General features: G+C 37.7%; 2 protein-coding genes and 1 long non-coding RNA gene across 3 annotated transcripts; all 3 read right to left on the minus strand.

Annotated features, from left to right (window-relative positions):
* Positions 1 to 1,245: 1,245 nt before the first annotated feature.
* LOC111768384 (uncharacterized) lies at positions 1,246 to 16,320 on the minus strand. Its single transcript, XR_002800724.2, has 3 exons — positions 16,125 to 16,320; positions 6,634 to 6,765; positions 1,246 to 1,333 (listed from the first exon to the last, which is right to left on the minus strand). It is a non-coding gene; the product is annotated as an uncharacterized lncRNA (long non-coding RNA).
* On the minus strand, positions 2,189 to 3,126 carry OR4F77 (olfactory receptor family 4 subfamily F member 77). The gene is given in 2 exon segments (NM_001391517.1): positions 2,189 to 2,846; positions 2,849 to 3,126. Coding segments are annotated over 2 exon segments (936 nt in total).
* A 4,120-nt stretch (positions 16,321 to 20,440) lies between the features above and the next one.
* On the minus strand, positions 20,441 to 21,394 carry OR4F14O (olfactory receptor family 4 subfamily F member 14O). Its single transcript, NM_001391519.1, has one exon. It carries the CDS (start codon positions 21,392 to 21,394, stop codon positions 20,441 to 20,443), a length of 954 nt encoding a protein of 317 aa, NP_001378448.1.
* Between the last annotated feature and the right edge of the window lie 2,634 nt (positions 21,395 to 24,028).

The raw sequence follows: 24,028 nt of genomic DNA on the forward strand, positions 1-24,028 counted from the left end.
ATAAAACCACACATCTATGGACAGCTAATCTTCGACAAAAGAGCCAAGAACGTACAATAGAGAAAGGAAAGTCTCTTTGATAAATGGTGTTGGGAAAACTGGACAGCTGCATACAAAAGAATGGTACGTGAATCAAAACTACATTGAGACGTCAGCTCACTTTTGTAAGAACGGCTATAATTAACAAGACAGGAAACAATGTGGATGTGGAGAGAAGGATGTCAGAAAAGGATGCAGAGAAGGATCTCCAGGATGTGGAGAGAAGGGAACTCTCATACACTGCTAGTGGGAGTGCAAACTGGTGCAGCTACTATGGAAAACAGCATGGAGATTCCTCAAAAAATTAAGAATGAAACTACCACATCATCCAGCTATTCCACTGCTGAGTATTTATCCAAAGAACATGACAACACGAATGCATAAAGATACATGCACGCCTATGTTCATCGCAGCATTATTCACAATAGCCAAGATCTGGAAGCAACCTAGGTGTCCATCAAGGGATGAATGGATAAAGAAGATGTGAGATACATACATAATGGAATACTACTCAGCCATAAGAAAAGTGAAAATCGGCCGTTTGTGACAACATGGATGGACCTTGAGGGTATTATGCTGAGTGAAGTAAGTCAGAGGGAGAAAGTCAAATACGGTATGCTCTCACTCATAGGTAGAAGATAAAAACAATGACGAACACAAAGAAACAGAGATTAGATTGGTGGTTACCAGAGGGGGAGGGGAGAGGAGGAGAAAGGGTGTGTGGCACATGTGTGTGGTGATGGATTGTAGCTGGTCTTAGGTGGTGAACATGATGTAATCTACACAGAAAAATTAAAATATAACGATGTACACCTGAAATTTATATAATTGTAAAACCAAGGTTGCCTCAATTAAAAAAATAAAATGTTGAGAAGATGAAAAAAAATACTCTATTCCTGTTAGGACAAGAACAAGTTTTTGATCAATGTCTGACGAATGGAGTTAGAAAGGAAAGAAATAATTTGTAGACAGCATGAGAAAAGATTATCAAAACTGAGAAGCAGTTTTAATATTTTATTTCATTTTTTTGAACAGGCACTTAACACTATAGATGAATTGTTTAAAGCCCTTTACAAGTATTAATTCACTTCGTCCTTATAACCTTATGAGGAAGGTACCTTTAATCATTTTTGTGAGTCGAAAACAGTCAAATTTCAGACGGTTCAACTTACATCTGTTTTACAGAGGACAGAATTTAGGCATAAAGAGATTAAGCAATTTGTTTATTAGTGAAAAGCAAAGTTAAGCTTGAAGTCAGGTAGTCTGGCTCGAGTCTGTGCCTTTAACCATGTCACTGAAAAAGAAAACAGTTAACATAACTCTGAGGAATCTTGCTGATTTCAATATAATTAGGGCAAGGATTATCATGAGCTAGGACAGAATTCTTAAATAGGTCGTTGTCTTTGCCCATTACCTGGCCCCATTGTTCGAATCCCCTGACAGTACAGGAACACAGCTTTTGAAAGAACTGGAGTATTTACAAGGCTTAATTCCTAGTAACTACTTGCACTAGCTGAACTGTTTAAGAAATCATAACCCAGAGATCCAATTTTAGGCTGATGTTGTGATTAAAAAAATAAAAAATAATTCAAAATAACTTTAGGTCTTTCCTTTCATTTACTGAAGGGCAATATATATGGAAGGGTTAAAGATAGTCAACAATACCTCTTTAAAAGCCCCTTTTCATCTTATTTCTTTACACATTACAACTGCTCCCACACATGTCTCACTACAGAACATCAAAAAAAACCCACTGCTAATAATTTCAATTTTGTCATATATCCAAAGCACTTTTCTTCAGATTCTGCATCACAAACCCTGAAAATCAATCTAACAAGGGAGGATCCTTCTCAGAACACAGAGTAAGAAAAGAGATACAAGAGGCCAGTCCAGAATCCTCCTTATGAAGGAGGGGCAAAAAATTGTGGAAACAGTCTCATATTAATACTTCTTATTCCATTAGATTTCACAAGAAAGAAAAATACCATATCTTCCTTGGTTATGAGCAGAAAAGACGTTAAGAAAATCCAGGACATTGGTAGGTAAATTAGTAAGTAAAGCATCGCTGGTGCTGTGCTTCATGGGATTCGTGTTGGCAGCATAGGCAGGGCATGTTAGAGATGTTTGTCTTTCTTAATATCAAAACCACTTAAAACAGCTTCCTGAAACTCAACACCTGACTGAATATTCTCCTCATTGCCACCTTCATCTCTTTGTTCCTAAAGGTGTAGATGGTGGGGTTCAGAAACGGTGTGATAATTACATAAAAAATGGCAAGGAACTTATCCACTGGCACTGTGGGAAATGGCCAGGAGTACACAAAAATACATGGGCCAAAAAACAGGACCACCACAGTGATGTGAGCTGACAGTGTAGAGAGGGCCTTGGACAAGCCATCTGAAGAACGTTGCCAGACAGTGAGCAAGATGAAGATATAGGAGATGATCAGAATGCAGAAAGTTCCCAGGGAGATGAAACCACTATTGGCAGTGACCATCAGCTCCAATCTGTAAGTGTCTGTGCAGGCAAGACTAATAAGTCGAGGAAGATCGCAGTAAAAGCCGTCCAATTCATTGGGGCCACAGAATGGTAAGTTTACAACAAACACAAGTTGGATCAAAGAGTGGATGATTCCAACGGTCCAGGAAGCCACCAAGAGTAAAATACAAGTTCTGAAGTTCATGATGTTCAGGTAGTGGAGAGGTCTATGTATAGCAACATAACGGTCAAGGGCCATGGCAATGAGCAGAACCATCTCAGTTCCTCCCATAATGTGAATAAAGAATGTCTGAGCAATGCAGCCTTGGAAGAGATTACTTTTCTCTCCTTGAAAAGATCAGAAATCATCTTGGGGGCTGTACTGGAGGAAACCCATATGTCAATAAAGGAGAGGTTGGCCAGCAGGAAGTACAGGGGGGAGTGCAAGTGAGGGTCAGAGATCACTGTGAGCACAATGAGGAGGTTTCCCAAAATACCTGCTACATAGAACACAGAGAAAACTAGGAAGAGGGCTAGTTGCATCTCCAAGGAATTGGTGAGTCCCACCAACACAATCTCAGACACCACCGAATGATTTCCTCCCCACATGTCACTTTGGGCTCCAAATTTGCCTGAAAGAATGGGAAAAATAAGAAATTGGAATTACCGGCAGTATCACTCAGGGTTCCATTAAAGAAGCAGAATCACTAGCGGATAATGTACTCAAGGATTTGTGACAGTGACTTGACCTTACATAATCATTGAGGCTGATTCAACAGTCTCTGTAAGTCTGTTGTCTGTGCATCTGATACTGTAGCTTAAAGTCCACAGCACAGGCAGTCAGGAAGGGAAGATGGATGTAAAATGTGGCAGAACAAAAATCAACTGGAACCTACAAGCAAGAGCTAAAGACTGCAAGGACAGACTAAAACCAGTGTCAGCGCTCACCGTCTCTGACCTTGATGGTAGGGTTCCCTGCTGAAGCCAGGGCCCTTCACCACAGAGCTAAATACACACCTGGCCCACGAGTCAGAGAAGCTAAAGAGGGATCCAAGGAAGGTGCGGCACTTGCAGTTCCGGTCACGGCCTCACACCAGTGAGATAAGCCAGCAGAGAAGTGACAAAGTGTGTGAACTACAAATATGGCTTCTTCTTCACTTCTGCCCTCCAAATATTGCCAAAGAATCTCTCTTGCAACCCATCCTAGTTGGAAACATACAGGAATGCGACTTCTGGGGAATTTAGCTCAATCTAGAAAAGTTGACATAATACAAAGCCACCACACTGGCTATTTAAAAGAATGTACGAATTTCAAAAATTATGTTGATACTAAAATTTGACTAGGGCAATATGAAAAAAAATTTTCAGGCCAATATCATCTATGGATTTAGATGCAAAATTGACAAAAATGATTTTGCCAAAAGGAGGAAAAGGGGCAGTGTAGCAGTTAGGTTCCCCAAACGCAAAAATTGAGGTTGAGTTTGGGGTACAAGATGCTTATGAGAGATCAACACCTTTAACGGAAGTCAGAGGAAGCAGGATTGGGCAAAGGAAGAAATCTAATTGCAATGCAGACCCCACAAAGCCCTGTCACATGGAGCTCTTGGATGAGTTTTGCTCCATCAAATTGTCCCACGTCGGGTGGAAAAGCTCCCCCTCACTTGGTCATCCACCACGTGTGGATTGCTCCAGGCACGGTGTGACTTTAGGGCTCGCTGCTGCTGAAGCAGATGCCAGGGAGCTGACAGCTAGAGGCTGTCTGTTAATGGCATGCCCCACAGCTGGGCAGCATGTCCATCCTTGAAGGGAAATCTGGTGGCAGGGAGGGCAGGAGATGATGGATTTTAGTCTAGATACGTAACATTTGAAGTGAGAGGTGGACATCCAGGTACCAGTGTCCAATAGTATACATCGTTAAACTATATTTATGTATATATTTTTCTTTGCCTATGTTGCATACATCGATGATAAAAAGAAAATGAAAAATCCACAGACTTTCAGACAGTAGATGTGAAAAAATCAAATCAGATGGTAGTTAACTGTAGAAGGGAGGGAGGGGAATAAAAATAGAGAAACACAGGCACTTTCTAAGGTACTAGGAAACTCTTTAACCTGGGTGATAACTGCACAGGAGTTCATTTTATTATTTAAATACACACAGATGTTTTATATGCTCTTCTGTCTGTAGAATATATTTCATAATTTAAAAAAAATAATGAGAAGATGGATAGGGACATTCCAGAGAGAGGAAACAGCATCTGCAAAAGTACAGAGGTGAGAGTGAGCAAGCAGTCTTTCGATACAAATAATGACTTATTTTGGCTTCCACAAAACGTTGTGTAGGAGAGACATAGGAGAAAAAAATGTAAAAATATGTAGAAAACAGATTGTAGAGGTCCTGGAAAGCCAGCCTATGGAGGATGAAATCCAGTATAGTGGAATAGCCGCCAGGTGGGGTTTTTAAGTTGAGAAGGGCTTTATTTATGTAAAGTAATGTTTTTAAAAAGAAGGTAAGGCTACCTAAGAAGGGGTAGCTTAGAAATCATTTGCTTAAGTATAATAATTGAAGCCACAAGAAATATATATCTAGAGAAAAGATCAGAAGACTACTAAAAAAGCCCAAGATTTAAAGTCTGGGAAAAGGAAACAAAAACAGTGATTCAGGCTGAGACAGGCTGCCAGAGAACCAGGAGAGTTCAGGGCTCTAGCAGCCAAAATATGAGATTATTTCAAGAATGTGAAGAGTGTTGCAAAGGAATCAGGCAGAATAATTCAGTGTTTCTGGATCACTAATACGAAAATGGATATTTGAAGGCAATGTATTCCCAATGCCTAGAACATACCTAACTCATCAGATATGCTCAATAAATATTTACAGAATGAATAAATGAATAATGGAGGGAGGAACTCAGGTTGCTCAGGGTTAAGGTAAAGGTAAGTTGTTAAGAAAGTTAGTCTATTGAGAACATACAATTTAAAAATAAAAAGGAGAAGAATACATAAAGAGGGTCCAAATAAAGAACTTTTTAACAACTAAATAAATAGCAGAAATGAGCGTTTCACAGGAGCCAGTGGAGGAGACTATGAAAGGGCATAAGAATCAGATATAATTGATCATAAGGTTCTAGATTAGCAGACATGGATGAAATAAAAAATAAACATAAGAAGGGTTAGCTTTGCAAAAGAAAAGGTCCATGTATTGTTCTGAATCAGGAGGGGAAAAGGCAAAGAATGTGTGAAGATACAAAAAAATGTTATCTATAATAAAGATTTTTTGTTATAGCAACAAGAACACTAAAGTAGTGACAGGTGAATTTTAACTGCACCGGAAATCAGAAGGTCTGTCTTTTAGTGGCTATACTGTCAATGATTGGATGAACTTTAGATTTTCAAGGAGATGTATAAAAATATTTCTGCCTATTACTATCCCTTTCTTCATCTGATCATATCCTCATCAAATAAACAAAAGGAAAACCCAAAAGCCAAGGAAAAGATCATCAGATGTCCTGGAGTTTGAGTATCTGAGAAAGAAAATAACTCAAAATTTTCCATGATTTATTTGGAATCTGGTTGTGATGGAGTAGGATCTAGGGAGGCAGGGAAGAGACACTGAAATAAGAAGCAAGAAATGAACCATCAGAGCCTCAGGATGACACAGTGGTGAGTATTAACCAGCTAGAGACAGGAAATCCGGGGGTCCTGCAAAATTCAAAGTGCCCTCAGTCCCCAGGCTCTGCCCACCCCAGCCCATTCTACAGAAGATAAATATTCCAGAAACACTAGCTATGCCTTTCTACCTTAGTCAAAACTGGTGATTTCCCACTAGCTAAAGAACAAGCATAGTGTTCTAGGGCCTCTGTGTTTTGGCCCCAGCACTGTCTCACCCTATCTTCAGCTAAATCAGTCCCTTCACCATCTCTGAAAAGTTCTTTTCCTCCTTTTGTTCAAACTATCCCCTCCACATAAAATACTCTGCCTCATCTATCTTGAAATGTTGCTCATTTTTCACAGCCCAGTTTAAACACCACACATCTCATGAAACGTCTCCAATTCTCCTCACTAGAAAAAAAATCTGTTCCCCTCCTTTCCCATAGCGCTTTGTACTTATCATAGTACCTTTTGTCCTGTGTTACATGTGTAGGACTTATTTCTTCTGTTTCCCAGCACTAGAAGTAGGGCTCCTGCATTATTCATCTCTGTCTTCATCCTCAGCTCCTAGGATACTTTCAGAAGGTAGAATTATCTGTTCTTGGAAGTCAATAAGTGTTTGCTAAATTAATTTGAATTAATGCCTTGGCAATTTTAATTTAATTGTTTAAAATAATTTAGAAGATGAAGACAAAAGAAGCATACAAAGAGAAAAAATTGAAAGATGGTAAGGGATAGGGAGAAAAACATGATAGGTAAAGAAAACAAGAAAAATTATTCAAAGGAATAAGAAATAGGGCAAGACAGAGCGATGAAAAGAATCATGTAAAAGAGAAAGAGAAAAGAAAAAAGAAAGAATTTTCCCTCAAGTTCTGAGACTAGAGACCGACATGCCCAAATGGAAAAATACAGAAAAGGAATAAAAAACTAGCTTCCATCTTTAGAATTCCAAAAAGCCCTAGACACACACCCAGTGAAAGGCTTTAGAAGGAAAAGCTAACCTCACAAAGACAGAACTTGAGTTTTCCTTCTCAGAAAATATTTGACAGAAAGCCTCATTTGCCATAGAGAAGGGTAGATCCTTAATTTTAAGCCAAAGTTTCTCCCATTCTGGCCACTTCTTTTCTAATGAGACACATCACTAAAGAATGTTCCTCCTTTACTTACCTTTGCACCTTTCAGCTGTTCCTGCTCCAGGTGCACAATGATGCAATAGAACTTTCTATTTCTGATTTTATCTCCTAGACCAGGCTATGAAATCATGGTGAGAAGTTGTGTCATTTTCTTTGTATTCCCAGCACCCAAGACAATGCTGGAAACAACAGTAGCTGAAGAAGAGTTTTTTGTTGAATGAGAAAATGGATGTACAAATAACCCAGATATCAAGTTTCTACGAATATTTCAGGAAGAGTGGAGTCCAACTGAATGAATAAAGAGAGAATATTTGGCCTCAGTAATCACTTCAGATTTTTCTCCTCAGTCATTTATTATAATAACTGATTAAATGGTCAGTGCAGGAAGAGAAAACAAGCAATTCCTGCATCTTACACTGCCTCGATTGTATATTTCTATGTGTTTGGTCCATGTAGAAGTTGCCTTCCACAACCAAGACCAACTACTATTTCCTGCTCTGGAGTGGATGTTTACTGCCAAACTAATCTGAATCAGGAGCTAAATCTAAATATTCCATAGGCATCCTAACGGTATTTACACTCATGTGTGCCTCCTGGATCATGCCTGACTCTCCCACATCATGGTTCTTGTCTTTGAATACCTGATCCCCTCTCTGTCCCTGTTTAAAGACCAAAGTAAGTTCCCTGCCAAGCATATCTCAAATTCTGCCCATTAACTTAGCTACTATTCTCAACTCTTTCTCTTCTGGGTAACCTCCTCTCCTATTCCACAACTAAATCACAGTTTCAAATCTCCAGTGGTGGTTTCAAACTGTGATTTATTTACAAGAAAATATCTTAGTCAACCAAACACAGCAATCTGGTTGAATCTGTTCTGCCTCTCCTCACTGTCTTTTTGTCTAGCAGATCTGAAATAGCAGCATCTTCAGAATAGTCACATCTGGCACATGGAGCTATTTGAAATTTCCCCCACAGTAGAAAGAGATAGCTAATTAAGAATAAGAGGGTAGTAAAAAGTGGTACCAAATAGACCAGGGAAGGCCAATATGACTTCAATCTGTGTTGGGAATGGTCTCAGACTAAGATTGATTTTCCCAGAGCAACATAAGAGGAGGTAGTTAATGGGTCACCTAGGGGAAGAGATCCATCATGAATAAACAAGCTTTATCAGGTTATTTTCCTACCTCAGGGCTTGAGGAGAAGATGAAGTCCTAAGATTCATGAAAATATCTTTTAATTACTTTTTAATGAAAATCATCTTTATTGTTCTCCCATATACAGACATATAAGACAGACACGAATATTTATTTTTTAGACACATGAATTTTTCACAGAAAAATGAAAAACAAGCATATTCTGGGGTTTAGCAAATACAACAATCCAAGAAAAAAAGCCACCAAAAATATCAAGACTTGTTCTTGAAGCTGTCCTGGAGCCACTTGTTGATCTATCTGAGGATTTTCATCAATATTCTTAACTCTAAATGCCCATTGCACTGCCAAATAAATATTTATAAGATTTTCACGAGTGGGGGTATATTTTGTTTCAGTTGTGGCCTTTGCAGTGTCTAGTTAGTATTCTTGACAAAATATTTTTCTTTAAATATTCGTAGACCATTGATCAAGATGATAGAGAAAAAGATGAGATCATGGAGTTCAAATCACTTCCAGAAACACTAATTTGGAGTCAGGATTATATGCTTAATTTCTGAGTATATCAATTAAAAAATAGGTAATATCAATGTAAATTTACTCTCAGTCAGTGAATCATTATGGTTAATGTGGTCTGAGTTAGTGAGATCTCATTGTGTTCTCAAAAGTGTTAATGAGGTTATTCTTGGTAAATTAAAAAAAAAAGTCTATAGAGATATGTGAGAGTAAGAGAGAGCACTTCTAACTGGAAAATCACGATTGATTTTCAGGGGGATGTGGTGTTTGCAATGGGCCTTGAAGGATGTGTGACTTTGGGGCAAGTACATACATTTGAGGCAGGTAACTACTGTGATTTCAGATAGAGAGGATGGCATGAGCAAAGAGGTAGTGGGCAGAAGTGGCCATGGGAATTGCGAGCAGTTCCAGGCTGAATTGGAGGATTTTTGCATTAATGTGTGCAGCCCTGGAGCGTCTGCAGTTGACCATTTGTTGTTCTGCTTCCACACATCCAATGTGCCTTCCCTTAAAAGGAAAGGAATACTAGTACAACCAGAGGCACTCACAACTAGAATATACAACTATGTACTGGGGGTATTGGGGATAAGAAAAAGAAAAAAGGAATACTAAATCCCATTCATGAGGGTTCACCCTCATGAACTAAGCACCTCCCAAAGGCCCTACTTCCTAATATCATCACATTAGGCATTAGGATTTCAACATATGGATTTTTGGGGGACAGAAACATTCAGACCATAGCAATCAGGGAGAGAGATTTTCAAGTGATCTTTGTGAGTAGAATGTAAGATTGCCTGGCACACAGAGAGGAAGCACTGGAGAAGATGGAAAGGAACACACTTAGGTGAGATTGCGGGGTTTTAGACCAGCAGGATAAATTTAGGTGTGTGACTTCTCTAGATAGGGTTTCCGGCTACTTCAAAACCTCTTGTTGATTTTCAGCTTCATTTTTTGTACTGCACACTGTATGTCTTCCCTGGGCTCCCATGGACATCACAGCTTCAAACTATGCTTAATTAACTAAATCTAATTCTATTCCTCTCTTCCCTTTATTTCTGTAATCAACGGCAACACCAATCACCTCGTCATCCAAGAGAGAGAAAAACTCCCATGAACTCGGATTCTGATGTCCCAAATTCTGTTACAGATGATAATTATACAAAAGAAGAAGGAAGAGGAGGAAAAAGAGGCATGGACTCTCCCTCAAAGAATTCATAGTCTGTAGATGAAAGGTAAAGAAATATTTTAGAGTGGTAAGTGTAGTATTAATAGGTCAACATAGAAGATAAATAATAAAGTACAACTGGAAACTATGAAAAGGCTTCATCAAAGAGGTGCTAACTTGGTGATGGCTTGGCTTTGAGCAGTGACAGAGGAAGAAGTGTATGTAGAGATATGAAAGTTTGAACTAACATGGCACATTCAGAGGCTTGCTAGCAGTTTTTGCATGGAAGGCTGTGGTTTTTGAAGAGAGCTGAGGATTCTTGGAAATAACTGCGGTCATCTTGGGTTAATGAGAGAAGATATGACCACAAATCACAGACCAGCTTGTTATCAAAGGGCACAGAGAGTGGATACAGCAGGAGGACTGGTCACTTGGCAATATAGAGCCAAGTAGGACTGTGATTCTGAACCTTGTGTTCTTATTAGAAAAGGCTGAATTTTTGTTGGCTTTGAGGAATTGTGAGTGGCAAACCCCAATATCCTTGACTTAACATGAGTTTGCAGCCAATATAATTCTTTCTCATTATTTAATCCTAAACTCTTCTTACTTTTTACCTTTTCTGTCTAAATCTAAGTCAATGGTAAAATTGTCAGAAAACTACAAGAGCATAAGTGTATGCTTCACTCTGTGCAATACTCCTTAAGTTGGTGCTTTATGGATAATGTGTCCCTGAAGTTTCAAATTCACCTAATTGTGTTTCCAGAGAACTCAGTTTTTAATTTTTTATTATGAAAGCCTGAAAGACACCTTATTTAAATCTATATATATATCATGTCTTTCTCTTTTTCTTCTATATAGAACAGATTAACTCATATCGACAGAATAATTTCAATCTTGACTGTGAGCTCAAAAAATTGCAGTGAAACTTTACCATTGCTAGGCTACCACATAGCTTTACTTGATAAAAATCCATGAATTAACAATGGTTAAGTCCACAAGAACGAATAGTTTCCCTTTGACACTATTGGTTCAATAAACACATGATAGATTCACCTGCTGATGACTAATGCAATCAATAACCATAGATTTTAAACATCTTACATTTTCATGAGCTTTATAACTTTGTCTAATGAAGGCTTTTCCTGCTTAGGCATATTTTTATCACCATCAATTGTAACACATCTTAGCAGATTCCACTTCAGGTTGTACTGAATTTGTGTTTTCTCAACTTCTTAAAAAATATACCACCTATGTTGTAGTAGTTCCACACAAACTATTCTCAGAGGCTAACTTTTTAACCATGTCAAACTCGGCATTGACTTCTAAAATAAATGACAACTGAGAAGTAGCAGTAACATCTGTAATCTTATCAACAGCCAAAGGAAACCACTTGAAATAATTTGCCTTGTGTTTCAATTGACTATTGATGTTGTCCCAATGTCCCCAAGTCTGCAAACAACTGCTCTCACTGAAAGGCTAATGGTAGTCTTTAAAAAGTTTATCTTATCTGCATATATTTCCCTGGCTGCTACACTCAAACATGGCTTCATTAACTCACCTTTATAAATGGATTTCCTTGCTTGGTTAACAAGTAAACCACTTGGAAATTTAGTTTTGTTGTAGCCTCGTTTTTATATTTTAATATTGGGAGAAAAATTCTGCTGTACTGAGATATTTCATTTTAAATGTTCTAAATTTTCTGACCACTGCTTTCTTGTGAGTGCTTAGTCTGATAATGATACAATATATTGTATCATCTTAGCACAACTAGTGTCATTGCCTAAGAAATACACTGCTTTGCCATCTAACTCAATCACAAAATAATTAAAATAATTCACACTCCACTATGCCTTAACAGCTCACTAGAAGTCCACTTTTGTCTTCTTTTCTTATTTTGGCATGATGGGTATGTACTCATATATTAGTCAGATTCAACCATGGCAGCAGAACAAGCAGGAGCTAGATTAGATAGACAGATAGATAGATCGATCGATAGATAGATAATCAATAGATTTATTACAAAGAATTGGCTTATGTAATTTGTCTGTGCTTGTTTGTTTGTTTTGTTTTTTCCAGTGGTCACCATAAGGTTTACAGTATACATTTTTAACTTATTATACTATATCTTCAAATAATTTTATGCTACTTCACATATAGTATAAAAATCTTTCATTTTCTCTATCCTGTCCTTTCTGCTATTGTCATACAATTTATTTCTAAATTTGTCATTATCGTTATAACACAGTGTTATTATTTTCTCTTTCACAATATTTTAAAGACATTTAAAAATCAGGGGGATAAGTAATATATTTATATGCATATTTACCATTTCTATGGCTCTTCATTCCATTATGGACATCTAAATTTCTATCTTGTATAATTTTCCTTTCGCCTGAAGTACTTTAACATTGCTTGTGGGGTAGGTCTGCTTTAGATGAACTCTCTAAGTTTTTGTTTATATAAAAAATAGTATTTCACTTTCAATTGTGAAGTATATTTTCACTAAATTTAAGAGTTCTAGATGACAATGGGTTGTGGGTTTGGGGGAGGGGATTGTTTGTTTGTTTGAAACTTTAACAATATTTTTGCATTGTCTTCTAGATTGCTTAGTTTCTGACGAGGAGTCATTTGCTCTCATTCTATATATAATGAATCCTTTTTATCTAGGTGCCTTTAAATTTTTCTCTTCATCACTGACTTTCAGCAATGTAATTGTTATTTGCTTTGGAAAGCTTTTCACATCCTTTTCTGATAGTTCTATAATTTTTGTCATTTTTGAATCTGTTTCTGTTGATTTATTTTTCCTCTGGGAGTCATATTTTTCTGCTTTTTCTCATGCCTGAGGGCTGTTGCTTGCATACTAGTCTTTGTGCTTTTTACCTTGTTGATCGTTGCATTTTGTTGTATTCATTTAAACATTAGTGTTGGATTTTATCCTAGAATTTAGATCAATGTAATCTTCCACTCTGCTTCTTAAATATCTATTATAAGATTTGGAGAGATATTATGTAAAGAATGATTGAAAAGCATAAACAAGGAAGAAGGAAAATCAAATGTTCCCTGGCTGATTCAGCCCAACCTAGTAGTACTATTTTGCAAGAAATGCAGAAAACTGTAATGACTTTTAAGTTGTTCTTAGTTATTTGGAGGAGAGGAGCTTCTTTTTTCTCCACTATTTTCTTTAAATAAGTGGTTGGTTCTACTTCCTGAAACACTAAGGAGCCCTCTGTAAGCTGAAATAATAAACAGATCTTTTCCTCTTGTTTTAGAATTGTCTTCTACAGAGTCCCCCTCAAAATATATTTCAGTCAAGGTTACTGACAAATCAAGAGATATAAATTCCCTAAGCTTCAAGGGTTGCTTGTTGGTCATATAACCAGCCTTTCCCTTCCAGAAAAGTCAGTCCTTAAAACATTGAATTCAAGTAGCTATTCCAAGTGATTTTAAAATCATATCACGAAAATATCTTATGACCAGAGTGAGGTGATACCTCATTGTAGTTTTGATTTGCATTTCCCTGATAGCTAATGATGTTGAGCATCTTTTCATATGCCTGTTCTATCCGTATATCTTCTTTGGAGAAATCTCTGTTCAGATCTTTTGCCCATTTTTTAACTGGGTTGTGGGTTTTTTTTTTGTTGTTGAGATGTATGAGTTCTTTGTATATGTTGGATATTAACCCCTTATCTGATATATGGTTTGCAAATATCTGGTCAGAATGGCTATAATTAACAAGACAGGAAACAAGTGTTGGAGAGGATGTGGAGAGAAGAGAACACTCATATGCTGCTGCTGGCAGTGCAAACTGGTGCAGCCACTATGGAAAACAGTATGGAGTATCCTCAGAAAATTAAGAATAGATCTACCATATGATCTAGCCATCCCACTGCTGGGTATTTATCCCAAGAACTTGAAAACACAAATGCATAAAGATATGTGCACCCCTTTGTTCATGCAGTATTATTCACAATAATCAAGACTTGGAAGCAACCTAGGTGCCCATCAAGGGACAAATGGATAAAGAAGATGCGGTATATATACATGATGGAGTACTACTCAGCCATAAGAACTGATGCAATCTGGACATTTGTGACAACATGGATGAACCTTGAGGGTATTATGCTGAGTGAAATAAGTCAGAGGGAGAAAGTCAAATACCATATGATCTCACTCATATGTAGAAGATAAAAGCAATGACAAACAGAACATAGCAATGGAGATTGGATTGGTGGTTACCATAGGGGAAGGAGGGGGAGGGCAAAAAGGGTCATTTAAGCTGAGACCTGACTAAAAGGAGAGTCTCACAACATGATGAAGCATTTTTAGATAAGGAGAATGTAAGGCCCAGCCCTGTGGCTGAGTGCTTAAAGTTTGACATGCTCTGCTTTGGTGGCCTGGGTTCACGGATTTGGATCACGGGTGAGGACCTACTCCACTCACCAGCCATGCTGTGGTTGTGCCCCATGTACAAAGTGCAGGAAGATTGGGATAAATGTTACTTCAGGGTTAATCTTCCTCAAGCAAAAACAAAATTGGTTGTTAGCTCAGGGAAAACCTATCTCAACAAGATAAAAAAAAAAAGAATTAAAAATGTAGAAAAAGAGGAGAGAGGAAAAGAGAGAGAAATTATGATGAAAAGAACCCTAATACAGTCGAAATAAAAATGGTATAAAAGGTGGCCAAGATTTCCATAATATCTACTTCAGGATTAGAAATCTCAAAACTTAGCCAATTGTCAAAATTATCCTGAACACTAATTACTACATAAGCTCCTATTCTGATAGATGAAGTTGTCAATTAACAGTTCTGAATATAAGTAACAATACGTTCTACTGAGACCTGCAAAATAGCCAATTGTTTTGCCCAGGGAATTGTGTCAGGCTGTAACCCTAGGTTTTTATTTACTTTATAATGAAGTACACAGAGAATAAATTCCTCCTGTGTCTGAGATGAGACAGGACCCTGTCTACCAGGAACGGGACAATGTGCAGCATGTCTGCTTAGAATGATAGAGACTCCCTTGAATCACAAACAGCTCATGTCAACCTCATATATACTCACAAAATCAACTGTCTAGGAGAGAAAATCCCCAAGACCCTCTGTCTGACAACAGTAAGCCTAACTACTGGTTCACCTTCTCCCAGCCTGTGGCTAGAGCTGTCCTCTCCTGCTTTCTTGATTTGAGGGCCCCAGGAGACTGTGGGTCTCCATGGTACATCAAACCTCCCCCTTGTTTCAAGATATCTTAAAAATGAACAAGGATCTTGAGTAGGAACTTGAGACATACAAAACATTATGCCTTTGAGAACTTCTGTTGTACTCCACATTACTCCCTAAAGCTGAGGAGCAGTGGGAGGGAACACAACCGTAAATCTGAGAAAGAGCTATAGCAGTAGAAGAAGGCCACCAACAAGAGCTGAGGGCTTTGGTGGAGGAACTGGGTGCAGTAATTTTCAACACAAAGCTCAGAAGGGAGAAAGTGAGGGAATAAATATCCTGATTTCACTTTCTGCCTGTCCTCTAAATCCCTGCATAGACCCCATTAGCTACACCCAAGCAGAAGCAAAAGGGCAAGAGCCACTGGTTGATTCAGCCCATAAAGTTCAGTTTTACAGGGCTCAGAGAAGAGTGGACATGATGAAAATTAGATATGGAAAGGCAAGTAGAGAATAGACATCAGAACAGTTTAACTCTCTCCCGTTAGTGGACATTCGGGTTTTTCCAATGTTTGCTTTTACAAGGTGGTAACTAATGTTTCTACATGTCTTCTTATACACGTGTGCAAGTGCTTCCAAAGGGCAAATAATGAGAAGTAGAGTTTCTAGGAAATACTAGATGCACAGTTTTATTTTTAATATGTACTGTTAACTTGTGGTTCTCATGACCACATGGAAGTTCTTGGCTACAACTACTTAAGTGGTAAAGAGAAAGAATTCATTCAGGATCTAGTCATATGAGATAATTACCAATTAGGGCAAAGAATAAATTACATACCGAGTGGAAACAGCTTATTGGTACTTTCTTTTCTGCTGGGTTGGTGGACCTATGACCAGTAAGGTGTGTAACTACCAGATCAAAGGAGCACTGGGTGTCATCATTCTAGGGCTTCTATCCCTTAGAAACCCATGAATACCCCATCAGCATCCTAGTCAATAAACCTACATTCTAACTGCCACATCATTTGGATTTTGTTTCTGGGTTCCAAGACTGGAATCTCTCACTATATCACAAAGCCGAGGGACTTCGCAGCCTAGGTCTTGTAAACTACATATCATATCCCACACAGCATTTGGGCTTTCAACCTAAGGAGTTTATTTAATTTGAATTTCCCTGATTAATAGTGAAGTTCAGCATTATTCACACTGACTGCCTCTTTATTTTAAACTCCTTGAATGTCTTAAGACTGCTTCTTTGTCTAATATACCAAATACTTGTATCAGTTAGTGTCCCACTAGGAGAAACTGCCCCATTAAAATGGAATAAATGGGGGAAATCTAATTTACAAAGGTATAAAGAATTTTTATAAATGAGAGGTAATGTGACTCTAGTTTTATTCCAGGGTTTTGTCTCTTAAAAGATCTGATGTGGTCACTGTGCCTCCACCTATTTATAAAACACTTGCACAAGTCAGAATCATGGAATTGGTGAAATTGAGACGTCCTGAAGAACATTTACAGGGGGATCTAATCTGTCTTGGAAACTGATTCCATAAAAACTTGATTGGAACTAGATTACCCCCTGTTGCTTCCCTCATTAGTGAGCTCAGTAAATAATTGACACATGTTCATTTTATATGGGTTATGTTTTTAACTTTTTGAAAATTATACTTTGGCCACTCTGAAGGTCCCATAAAGATATCCAAGTGGACTCACTTTCTGGAACTAATAAACTATTTCCCAAGGAATGCTTCTCATGGGATGTTTAAGGCTAGGCATGACTCTTCTTGGTTCCCATAATGATTCCCAAGCAGCATTAAAACTACCTTCGCTGACATTCTGATCTCTGTTTTGTTTTTCTGCTTTGGTTTGTTTCCGGTTCTTGGCCAAGTTTGGTTCCAATCCTGGTTTGCATGAGGCAGATAGGTTATTCCTCATTGATGGCAACAGAGATTGTGAATTTGGTTTCAGGATTTGATCATTTGGTAATCTCTCTTGGGATGTGGGGACCAATTTTCTATCAAATGAGAGATGATAGAGAATTTGATTTGTTAATTGGATTTTTTTCCAATCTGTTTGTTTTGTTTCTATTGGAAGTAGGTAGAAGTTCCACTGAAGATCCCACGTGAGATTTTGTGCATCCATCTACATTTTTTACTTTTTGATAAATCTGAGTCTTGATTTCTAGCTGAACTTCTAGAATGGAATCTAATAGTCTTAGGTGTGACTGTGTTTCTTCAATTGAGGAGCCTTTTCCTTTCATTGTATGAGTGTGAAGTGCTTTTCTACTTCAATGTTGTATTAATAAACTAAATCTAAAGCCTCTTAAAGGAGTTCTTATTATTGCTTTATGGAGATTAGTAAGTGCTGACTTGAATCTAATATTCCTCAAATTCCACCCCCTAAAGAAAACTGAATTTCTACTGTTTGCTGTATGCCATCTTTTTCAGAAAAAAAAGTTTCAAAGAAATTACAGGTCAGAGCATTTTTAAATAAAAATTCGAATTCAAATAATCAAAATAAAGTTTTGGACAATACAGACTGGGTTGATAACATTTTTTATAAAATAGCTATGGGTATTCTCCCTGATATTATCAGAATGGAGCATAAAGCAAGCATTTAAAATTATAGAAAATGTAAAATTATGTGTTCAATAAATTGGAATTATAACTGACAATTTTTTAGTGAGTCCACTGAAATATAACTTCTAAGATCCTCAGTTGTTTTTAGATTTTGGTTTTATGTTAATAAAGTAATTAGTAGATATTCATTAGATAATTTTTAAATAAGACTGAGTAATGAAACGTTGGTCATAGTGTGTGTGTGTGTGTATCAGTTTACTTATACCTTTATAGAGCGTCTATATCTTTGGGTCATGTTAGCAAATGTGTTAATTTTGACAACGTTAAGGATGTTTACAATTTTTAAGAAGGTGTAAATAGGATGTTTGTGCCAGTGGGAGGTTATATTTTGAGTGTTCCTGAGCTTTGTTAGTCTTCTAGAATAATTGTATATGACACTACTTTTCAATTACCCACCTTTAGGTTGACAAAGACTCTCTCCTTGACCAGATGTTACTTGGGCTCCTCTGAGCCCTTTTCTCCACCAGATGTCAACCTGGGATCCATCCTTGCTGGGCTTGCATAGTCCAGTTTTAGCAACAACTCTGCTAAGTCTGTTTAGAGAAAATCCCTCATCTTTGATATCTGGTAAAATTCCTAAACATCTACATTTGGTGTCTGATCACCATGGCCTGCCCTCAGCAAGAATCCTGTTAGGTCAATTTAGCAAGAATTCTCCTTACCCTTAATGTCTCCTCTTAGTAAATTGCATCGATTGACTCCTGCCACTCCATCTGCTCTTTGCTGTAAATTCCCACTTGTTCTAATTATGTTAGAAATTAAGCCCAGTACTCTACTGAAGTCTCTTTTTCCCCTATTGCAATAGTTTCTGATTAAAATCGGTTTTTACCACTTAAACTACTGTCAGGCTCTGTATTTTTTAAACGAAGTGATGTCTGTGAAATAAAAGTTAGTTACTTTGGTTAAACTCATAAAATGGGTGATTGAGACTGTAATAGAAGTAACTATAGTAAAAAATGTGATTGGCTGTGCAAGGTAATAGGATCTGGATTTATTTATCAAGGAGAAAGAAAGGATAGCTTTATCCTAAAATAAAACATCTAGTTATTCCAGCATCTGAAAGAGGATAGTAAAAGAGAAAACCCAATGGAGATAGAAAGCTGCAGAAGGCTCAGGAAGTAGATTCTATTTGAGCTGGTTACAGTTATATATATCTTCAAATAATGAGTCTGAAAAGAAGACGTATTAATATTTTGGCAAAGTTTGCACAGCTCAGTTTGATGGGTTTATTTTAAAAACTTAGGGATGATTTACCACCAAACACTAAATTGAAGCAAGGCTAGAATTTGGTTTTCTCTCCGTTAGAATGACATGACAAATTTATTTGGGTATTTTCATTCTGCTCTTGATTAAAGGCAGTAAATGTTATTCTTTCCCTTCTGTGTAATCTTCCTAGTTAGTAGAGATTCCTAAGCTCCCAAGAATAACTTTTGTGCCTTATGCTGACTTTATATGCTCTGTTATTTAAAAATATAGTTAATTCCCTATGAAAGAGCAAAAGTTCCTCCTACTATTTTATTTATTTTAAATATATTTTCACTTTGATTATGGGGAACTATGCTACAACCATTCTTATTCCCAGATACCTATACTACCTACTGTTGTGGGTTGATTTGTGTCCACCAAATACGTATGTTTAAGTCCTAATCCCTAATATCTGTAAATGTGACCATATTTGGAAATAGGGTGTTTGCAGATGAGGTCAAGTTAAGATGAAGTCATACTGAACTAGGGTGGATTGAAAGATGTAGCCGCCCCTGACACAGGAAGGGTTAATAATCACTGGAAAAAGCTTGCCAACAAACTGTGACCCGGAGGTGAGAAGGCCGGTTAGCCAATGACGGGTAAGACCCCTGGGGGGGCAACCTAAGCCAGGCGGCGGACGCCTGGGGGCACAGATGGAGAAACGATATCGATATCCGGAGCAGGAGGGACCATTGCCTAAGAGACCTTGCCTGCTCCGAGATAAAAATATAGGAGCACAGCAATAAAATGATAATATCAAAACAGAGGCCAAGGGAGGGCTCCTTGAGAAATTACTAAGAATTCTTGGCATTCGCTAATTACTTCATCCAGAACACCTGTGTATGTTTAACAGCTGTAAGCTACGTATATATTGAAACGCTGGTTATAATAAACTCAGAGTGGCCATCAGCCCTCTCTGCATCCATCCTGATGTGTACATTGGATTGCAACACCAACAAAAGATTCTTCTCCCTGTTCTGAAGGACTTTAAGAAGACATTCCTCATGTATTTCTAAAAATTACTTCATACAACTATTATTCCGTAGGAATTTAGGCTCAAGATTATTGTAATCTTTGGTTTACAAATACTTTATAGGTACCTCTCTCATTTCAGAAGTGAATATCCCTCCTTCCTAGCGAAAGATAAAATAGACTATCAGTGTGTATAATCAAATCAAGGTAGGAAATTCAACAGCTTCTCTCTGGGTTTGACCATCAATAATGAACATCAGTAATTAACAAGGATTTTTCACAATACAGGAATCACTTAAGAGATCTTCCTGTAATTCACTATCTGTCTGAATATTCTCCTCATTGCCACCTTCATTTCTTGATTCCTGAATGTGTAAATGAGAGGATTCAGGAAAGGAGTGAGAACTGCATCAAAGAAAGCCAGAAACTTATCTAGGTATGTGGAGGGAGATGGCCATGTATAGAAGAATATCAAAGGACCAAAGAACAAGACTACCACAGTGATGTGAGCTGACAGTGTGGACAGAGCCTTAAATGAACCAGCAGACGAGTGTTTCTGAACAGTGAGAATGATGATTATATAGGAAATGATCAGTATGAAGAAGGAGCCAACAGAGATGAACCCACTGTTGGCTGTGACCATGAACTCCAGTTGGTAGGTGTCTGTGCAGGCAAGTTTGATGAACCGAGGAAGGTCACAGTAAAAGCTGTCCAATACATTAGGACCACAGAAAGGTAAGTTTATGACAAAAACCAATTGAACCGTGGAGTGGATAAGGCCAGTCATCCAGGCAGCCACTAAAAAGAAGACGCACATTCTTGGGCTCATGATGGTCAGATAGTGGAGGGGCTTACATATGGCAACATATCTGTCAAAGGCCATGGCTATGAGCAGTACCATCTCCACACCACCAATGATGTGGATGAAGAAGATTTGAGTGATGCAGCCTCTAAAGGAGATGACTTTACGCTTTCTGAAAAGGTCATAAATCATCTTGGGAGAACTGACAGAGGAAACTCCCAAGTCAATGAAGGAGAGGTTGGCCAACAGAAAGTACATGGGGGAGTGTAAGTGAGGGTCAGAGGTCACAGTGAGAATAATGAGGGAGTTTCCCATCATGCTTGCCACATAAAACATGGAGGAGAGCACAAACAGGAGAAGTTGGATCTCCCAGGAATTGGTGAGTCCCAGGAACACAAACTCTGACACCACAGAGCTATTCTCTCCATCCATTGGCTTTGTTGCCATTGCTACCTGAAGGAAGATACTAGAAGAAAATGTAAATTAAGATAATTATGTTAATAAGTTAGAAGATGAAAGGTCAAAGTTATGAAAGCCTACTTACACTTTAGCATTAAAACTGACTTAATAAATTCGTGGCCTCTGAAATGGAATCACAGAGAAATTTGTGGTTGTAACGTGGAGCTGTTTTCTACCATGAAGTGTCTCTTCATTTAGTACCCTCTACTTCCTCCCAGGGTCAATGCCATGACCCTACTCATGAGATACAAGGTGGTCAACATGAGTAACATGAATTCAACAACAGAAGTTTTGATTTTTGGTTCAAAACTAATATAGTCTGACCCCAGTCACATAGAAGTAATCACTATTGCAATCCCTTCCAAGCCTATAAACCCTCATCAGAGACAGACCCTTCTTCTCTTCCTTCTCAGTCCCCATCTCTGAGAACATATTCTTAAATATACATATTCATTAAGTAAACATCATCTTAAATGTTACTTAAATGTTTACCACAACTATGAAGTCTTACTTTATTAGTAGTAGCATTTATTTTACTGTCCCTTGTATTATAGTGAACTGAGTACAGTTCTAACTCACCAAGTACACTGTAAGCTTGTTTTTTGGGGACGGGGGAGATTAGCCCTGAGCTAACATCTGCTGCAAATACTCTTTTTGCTGAGGAAGACTGGCCCTGAGATAACATGTGCACACATCTTCCACTACTTTATATGTGTGACACCTGCCACAGCATGACTTGACAAGCAATGCGTAGGTCTGCACCCGGGATCCGAACCAGTGAACCATGGGCCACCGAAGCAGAATGTGCAAACTTAACCACTGTGTCACTGGGCAGGCCCCTCCTGTAAGCTTCTTGAAGGCAGGGATTATGACTTATTCATACTTGGACACCCTGAAGCAATAAAAAAGTGGTCCACAGAGAGGTGCAGGTCCATGAACTATCTGTTACCGGTTTGCATCATGTTTCGTACAGAATTTGTGAGTGAGTTTTTAGAAACTTCTGCAGCAATTTGACATTATAGTGACACCTAAGTTTCTGATTTTGTATTTTACAAAGGTATTAGTCCATGAGAAATTGTAAATTAAAGAAAAAAACTTAGCCTTCAAGACAGGTAATTTGAAAAACACTGCATTAGGATATTTAGCACATGTTCTGAAAAGCTTAAAACATGAAATGTATCATAATGTAGTGGAAACCATATGTACAGATCTCTATGTAACAACTTATCACATTATCTTGTAATTATTTGCTCTTATTTAGAGAAATAGCATAGCTTAGTAAGAACAATATGGGTTTTAGATCCAGGTTACCAAGGTTTATACTAATGTTCAATCACTGACAAGTTGATTTGAGCAAGATACTAAAACTCTTTGAGGCTCATTTTATTTATCTATGATACTATAATTAGCAAAATAATTAATATATCTTAATCATATGGCTATATTAAGAATTCAGTAAATATTAAGTTTTCTTCTCTTTGTTTCTCTTGCTCATAACAGCCCTCAATACATGAGGCATATGTATGAATGAATAAGCAAATAAGATATTATTGACCAATAGAAAGCATCAAACTTCCACATCAGAAAACACATTTCAGTAAATAATTATGATTAATATCATATTCACATTATCCTAGTGATAGAAATTAAACTGTCTTGCATAAGTGCAATTGGTTTGCTTTCAAAGAACCTTGTATTTCTAAGCAGTACTTATCACATATGTAATTTATTATTTGCTTAATTTCTCCTTCCCAAGTAGGCTGCAAGCCCCATAAAGTTATGGACCACATGTGTCTTGTTCAATTCAGTGTATCAAAAATTTAGAATCACAAATAATATTTGCTGATGGGTGAATAAAATATATTTACTTGAGTTGGACACTGACCACATAAGGAAAGAAGGAAAGATCAAGAGTGAGGGAAATCCAGAAAAGTGAAAAATTTGTCTGAAGGGAAACCAAAAGTCGGAACAGGACTAAAAGGAAGTCTTCAATCTAGTGAAAGAGAATGAAATCAATGAGATCAACTTTGGGACCTACTGATAAACTCAATGTCCCTAATTTGAGAAAATCTCTAGTCATTATAGGTCAGGAAATAAATACCCAAGGTGTTAGATAACTTGAGAAAAATGATAAATTTACTTAGTGTTTGAGCTTATAGTAGAACCCTCAGTCCTCTCTCCAACTCTCTTCTTCCTTTCATTTATCCGTGACTTCCTGAGGATACAACCTGAAGAAAAACATGTGTCAGGGTGATGAGAGAAATTGTTGGGGGAAAGATGAGCTCTTCTTATAGCTGATGATTGCCATTTATTGACATGCTGCTAACTGCTGCCTTGGCCTCCATGATTAATCATCCCTGAAAACTGTCTGTCTAATTAATGCACCTCAGTGTCCCAGGAAATCTGGCAGTTTGCTAAAACATTTGTTCTTATTCTAATTGTTAGGGAAAACACTCTTATTTGGATCAGATGGTCTTTTGGATGGACTCATGATATAAAATGCCAATTTAATCTGTTTCACTCAATCATTCTTTATCCAGAGGGAAGTGAGAACCCTGAAGAGGGTCCAGCATGAGGTAACTGCTTAGAAGCCTCCATTATGTTTCCTATATTCAAGTTCTA

The sequence above is a fragment of the Equus caballus genome, chromosome 1, assembly GCF_041296265.1.
Source record: "Equus caballus isolate H_3958 breed thoroughbred chromosome 1, TB-T2T, whole genome shotgun sequence".
In the NCBI taxonomy this organism is placed as follows: domain Eukaryota; kingdom Metazoa; phylum Chordata; class Mammalia; order Perissodactyla; family Equidae; genus Equus; species Equus caballus.

What these genes read in the sequence shown, in the direction of transcription:
- OR4F14O (NM_001391519.1), bottom strand. Translation starts at nt 21,394, where the DNA reads ATGGCAACAAAGCCAATGGATGGAGAGAATAGCTCTGTGGTGTCAGAG.